Source organism: Apis dorsata, unplaced genomic scaffold (genome assembly GCF_000469605.1).
Source record: "Apis dorsata unplaced genomic scaffold, Apis dorsata 1.3 scaffold_93, whole genome shotgun sequence".
NCBI lineage: Eukaryota > Metazoa > Arthropoda > Insecta > Hymenoptera > Apidae > Apis > Apis dorsata.
The window spans coordinates 220,877-226,520 of NW_006263391.1; the positions used below are offsets into that span (position 1 = coordinate 220,877).

At 35.2% G+C, this 5,644-nt stretch overlaps 1 protein-coding gene across 1 annotated transcript; it reads right to left on the minus strand.

Annotated features, from left to right (window-relative positions):
• Nucleotides 1–125: 125 nt before the first annotated feature.
• LOC102678709 (homeobox protein DLX-5-like) lies at nucleotides 126–4,784 on the minus strand. The gene is made up of 3 exons (XM_006611845.2): nucleotides 4,613–4,784; nucleotides 4,398–4,521; nucleotides 126–1,010 (listed from the first exon to the last, which is right to left on the minus strand). The coding sequence occupies exons 1-3, from the start codon at nucleotides 4,775–4,777 to the stop codon at nucleotides 169–171; spliced, it is 1,131 nt and encodes a 376-aa protein (XP_006611908.2). The 5' UTR covers nucleotides 4,778–4,784; the 3' UTR covers nucleotides 126–168.
• Between the last annotated feature and the right edge of the window lie 860 nt (nucleotides 4,785–5,644).

Here is a 5,644-nt window from a genome sequence, read left to right on the forward strand (position 1 = left end):
TTAAATTTTTATAATTATAAATTAAATTATAATAATCTTAAGAAAACGTATTATTACAAAACGTAATAACTTATATTATTACATATTATAAATGTTGGAATAAGATACACGGTTCACGAAACGCGATTCGATCTATAAAATAAAATAAAAAACGTATCACGAGTAAATTTACAATTGTATCAAATCGTCCGATAAATTTTGAATATCGAGATACACGCTTTCCCGTATAATCTCGTCCAGGTTATTCAAATTATTATTCGAAACGAAATTGAAACCGTTCGATTCGAAATTATTCATTTCCATTCCCTGCGTGTTATTATAATTATGCGTCAATCCGACGGCGAAAACGTTGTTGGCACACTCGTAATCGTAATTCCGTAAAGACGGATCACTAAAGGCATACTGCTCGTCCCATTGTTGAGAATATTGACGATAGCCAATGTTCTCTTCCCCCTCCTGTCCCCTATGAACATTGAAGAAATTCGATTGGCCGGTCGGTAATTGATACTGGCCGAATTGCTGGCAATACTGTTGCGCTATTAAATTCGCGTGGCCGCCGCACGAATTTGTACGCATCATTTGATCGACGTTTTGCGCAACGTGCGACGTTGCAACGTTGCCGCTCCTATGATTATTAACCAAAGCCGCGTTGTTACGCTGCTCCACGACGCTCTGTATATATTCCTTCTGCGCACAATTTTTCACGGAATTATCGGCGGTGGGGGGAGTTGTTACTTGCACCGGTGAATCGCCTGCGTTCTGTCCACTCGCTTCTCCGTTTCGTTGAAGAGAATTGATCTGCCTCGTTTGTTGTTGCTCCTTCTTGTACTTCATGCGCCGATTTTGAAACCAAATCTTGATCTGGCGCTCGGTCAGGGACAACGCGATCGCCAATTCTATCCTGCGCGGCCGGCACAGGTATTTCGTCACCGTGAACTCCTTCTCGAGCTCCACCAATTGGACGCTGGTGTACGCCGTGCGAGACCGTTTCGACTTCTTTTGATTTCCACCTGAAATTGCGCACGCGCGCGCGCGTGTGATATTTATTTTTCGATGAATCTTTGAAATAATTCCACTTTGGTCCACGAATATGCGATTGATTCGATTTTAGAAAAGTTTAGAAAGAAGAAAAATGACGATGTTTCGGTTTGAAAGAATCTTGGTGAAGGAAGATGGGTAAGAAGGAAAGGTGTCAAGGGGTCGCCCAGTGGGGAGACTCGTCGGCTCACGAGGTGGCCGACGTTACCTGCTGTGCAGCTCAAAGCCCGACCACTGAAACCGTGTTATTGGATTAAATTGGCTTAGCTTGGTCGTGTTACGGGCAAATACGATTCGTCAACGACGCTCGTATCGAACAGAGAGAGAGAGAGAAAGAGAGAAAGAGAGAGAAGAGGGAGTTAGTCGCGTGCGACAATTTGTCGATCGATGATTGATGTACGACGCCGTTCATCGCAATCTGATTCTGTCCGAGGCGAAAAATAGAAACGATCGCTACCCTGAAAATTGTTATTTCAAAGATATATACTTTGTCTCGAATGTTGAATGTTAATTTGAGTAGTCTTATTTAATCGAATGAACAAGATCGAATTTCGAAAAATAAATATATATATAGAGCGACGATAGGAAGGGAATGAGATAGAAGACACACGATATTATTTTTGAAAACGAATATTCATGTGACTTTTTTCCATCTAATGATCACTTGATCTATGTAATTTAATCAATGTTATCTTATGATGGACAAGTTGAATTCGAAAAATGAACATATAGAGCGATAGTAGGAAGGGAATGAGATAGAAGAGAGAGAAAGAAGATACACGGTATTCAAAGTTTATTGTATTTGAGAAATACGAATTATAAATAAATTTATTATTTTTGAAGACGAATTCGTACAACATATATATAACTCAATGGCCTATATAAAACTCATTTAATCAATATATTTATATATGGACAAGTATTAATAATGGACAAATTGAATTCGAAAAATGAATATATATAGAACGATAGTACGAGAATGAGATAGAAGAGAGGAAAAGAAGAAAAAACACGGTATTTGTACACTTTCTCATATATTTTTCTCCACCTAGATGATAACTCAACCTATTGCGACACGCGAGCTGCGTGATTCCTCAGGTATTTCAAGATATATCGACGCCCCGAGGGGGAATAAAAGTAAACGTTATCTTGGAAAATGGACGCTGAATTTTCACATTCTGATCGAACTACGAAAAATGATAAGGGACTTATCTAAGATCCATCGATGACCTCGTTGATAAGCTAATTTCATCGAAATTCTTAGAACATTCTTAGATGTAGAAATACAGATATGAATGATTGGAAACGAAAGATTTTTCGATACGAAGAATAGTTCGGTCGAAAAATAAAGAAAGAAAAAAAAAAAAGAAAAAAAAAAAAGGAAATCGTTTAATTTAAAAAAACGCGTTGACGTGAGAAATATGAATATATGTATATCATTTCTTAATTATTCAAGGAAGATCGATCTGAAAAATATTCTCTTCTTCCAAGAGATGATGAAACGACGATCGAACCGATTGAAGCGCATATCGCTGCCGATAAACGTGTCACCACTGACCCAAGCAGTCCATCATCGGATGACTCTTGTTTTATGTAAACCTGTGTGTAGAGCATATCGACGAGCAAACGGGGGCGAGAGCGCCGTTTTATAATCCCTCGAGACTAAAGTCTCCTAAATGGGCAGCTCGTTAATCAAACTTGATTCAATGATGTCTACGGGGACGTCTATTTGCCTAGAATCCGTGACGGCGATGGACGTTCTTGTTTAACGTTGTGCCGTGTAATTTTATCCCATCGGATAAAAATACGTTCGCGTGATTTCCTTCTTCCCCTCCTCTTTTTTCTTTTCGTATTCTAATTCTCTGAATCTTTGCTTCAGTTTTTTTTCTTTTCTTTTTTTTTGCAAATTGGATTCAAATAATCTTTTCTTTAAAAAAGTATGGAATTTGAAAATAACGAAGAATAAAGAAGTATAAGAAAAGTTAAAATATTCAATTAGTTCTTTTCAAAATTAATCGATCGAACAGAAGAAAAAACAAAGAAGAAATTAATTTCATAATTTTCTAAATTTTTGCTCCAATTTTTTTTTTTGAATCAATTTAAAAATAATCAAGAATAAAGAAATATAAGAAAAGTTAAAATAATATCCATTCAGTTTTTCCAAAATAAATCGATCGAATAAAAGAAAAAGAAACAAAGAACAGATAATCATATAATTTTTTAAATCTTTTGCTCCAATCTAATTTCGGATTGAATAATCGTTTTTAATTTCAAAGTATGGAATGTTAACTCAAAAATAACCAAGAATAAAAAATATAAGAAAGATTAAAATATTCACTCAATTTTTCCAAAATTAATCGATCGAACAGAAGAAGAAATAAAGAACAAATAATCTTATAATTTTCTAAATTTTTGTTTGAATTTTTTTTTGAATCATCAAGAAAGGAAATATAAGGAAATATAAGAAAGATATAAAATTGGATATTAAAATATTCAATTTTCCAAAATAAATCGATTCTAAAATAGTAAAATATAAAATAATTCTCTAAATTTTTGCTTCAATTTGTTTGTAAATCATCAACTCGAAAATAAAGAATAAAGAAGAATAAGAATAAGAATAAAGAAGAATAAAGAAATATAAGAAAGATTAAAATACTCAATTTTTTCAAAATTAAAAGAAGAAACAAAGAACAAATAATTTTCTAATTCTCTAAATCTTTCCAATTTTTTTTTTTTGTAATTTTTTAAATAATCTTTTCTAATATTCAAAATATAGATCATCAACTCGAAAATAACCAAGAATAAAGAAATATAAGAAACGTTAAAATATCCATTCAATTTTCCAAAATAAATCAAACAGAAGAAGAAACAAAGAAGAAATTAATTTCATAATTCTCTAAATTTTTGCTTCAATTTTTTTTCAATTTACAAATTAAATAATCTTCCCTGATATTCAAAATATGAAACATCAACTCGAAAATAACCAAAAAATATAAGAAACGTTAAAATATCCATTCAATTTTCCAAAATAAATCAAACAGAAGAAGAAACAAAGAAGAAATTAATTTCATAATTCTCTAAATTTTTGCTTCAATTTTTTTTCAATTTACAAATAATCTTCCCTGATATTCAAAATATGAAACATCAACTCGAAAATAACCAAGAATAAAATATAAAGAAAAGTTAAAATATCAATCTTTCCAAAATCTTTTATTCCGATCCAAGTTGGATTTACAAATAACTCCTTTCTAACGTTCAAAGTACGGAACGTCAACTAAAAAAAAAAATAAGAATGAAGAAACAGAGGGAAGAAGAAACAGAAAGCGAAGAGGGAAAAATGAAATTGAGTATAAATATACCTTGAGAAATATACGCCTGTTGAGAAGTTGATGATCCTTTACGCTCTTGAACCCCATTTTGTTGTTGCTCCGCCATTACTTGTAGATGATCGTGCACCGGTCTCTGCATCTCCCCTCGTAAATTCTACATCGATACACGCGATTAATCATTCATGTTCGTCATTATCCCCGTTATAAAATTATTATTACACGAGTCGAATAATGATAATAATCACCGTTGACCCATCCACGTTGTTGGCCATGTTGTTGTGCCCATTCCCAAAGTTGGACGCGACGATATCCCCGCTTTGAAACACGTTCCAATTCTCGGGCGACATGGAGGATTGCTCGCTTATAGGCGAGATCGGCAAGTAACAGGTCTCCACGTTTTTCACCATCATCTCGATTTCTCAAAAATTTGTCAAATTCGTCTTTGCTGCCAAGAAAGTGGTAAAATTCCTTTCCGCTCGACTCGATTCTTGCTCCTCGACTCCTTGGCGAGAACAACTGAAGTTTACGGCCATTTCTTCCCGTAATTTGTACCGAATTCGGGCCCAGCGTCGACCAATCGCGTCGTCCCGCCTATATACCTACCCCTTTCGAACGGATTACCACCGCTGGATTATCGGAAGATCGGGCCCAATAGCTTCTCTTCTCTCTCATCCCCACCCCCGCTCCATGATAAGAAGGAAGGTCGAAAGTGGGGTTTTCTTCTAAATATATATATATATATATATATGTGTGTGTTTCAAACTTTTTCTCTATTATAATATATTATATTTAACGGTTTTCTTTTTTTTTAAATTGGGCATGGAAGAAGAACTCGAATAGACGGTGGATAAGAAAGTTTCTACGAATTTTTCATCGAGAATAATAAGATTTATTCGAGTTGTGGTTCAATTGATTTTTATGCTCCATTTTATCTTTGTCCCATAATCATCGGAGTGATTGGTGAATATCCGATATAAATTAAAAATCATTCCATTTATTCTATTCCGATTGGGGAGGGAAGGGAGGGTGAAATCCCTCCATCAGAGAACATTCGAAATCGGTTCCAAACCGAGAAATTGATCAGCGTCATCCCTCCAGGCAACATCTTCTCTCTTTTTCTCTCCAACCCCTCCCCCTATCCACCTTTCTTCTCTCCCTCCTCCAAGGAGGAGAGCTGTCTGCAGCTTTTCCAACCCTCGATCCAACCTCGTGCCACCCACCCACGCCTTCCATTCTTCCTCCTCCTCCTCCTCCTCCTCCTCCTCTCTTTTTCCGCG

What these genes read in the sequence shown, in the direction of transcription:
- LOC102678709 (XM_006611845.2), bottom strand. Translation starts at nt 4,777, where the DNA reads ATGATGGTGAAAAACGTGGAGACCTGTTACTTGCCGATCTCGCCTATA. An exon ending in ACAACGTGGATGGGTCAACG is followed by an intron (nt 4,522 to 4,612) that starts GTGATTATTATC and finishes GTATCGATGTAG; the next exon opens with AATTTACGAGGGGAGATGCA. An exon ending in ACAGGCGTATATTTCTCAAG is followed by an intron (nt 1,011 to 4,397) that starts GTATATTTATAC and finishes GCGCAATTTCAG; the next exon opens with GTGGAAATCAAAAGAAGTCG.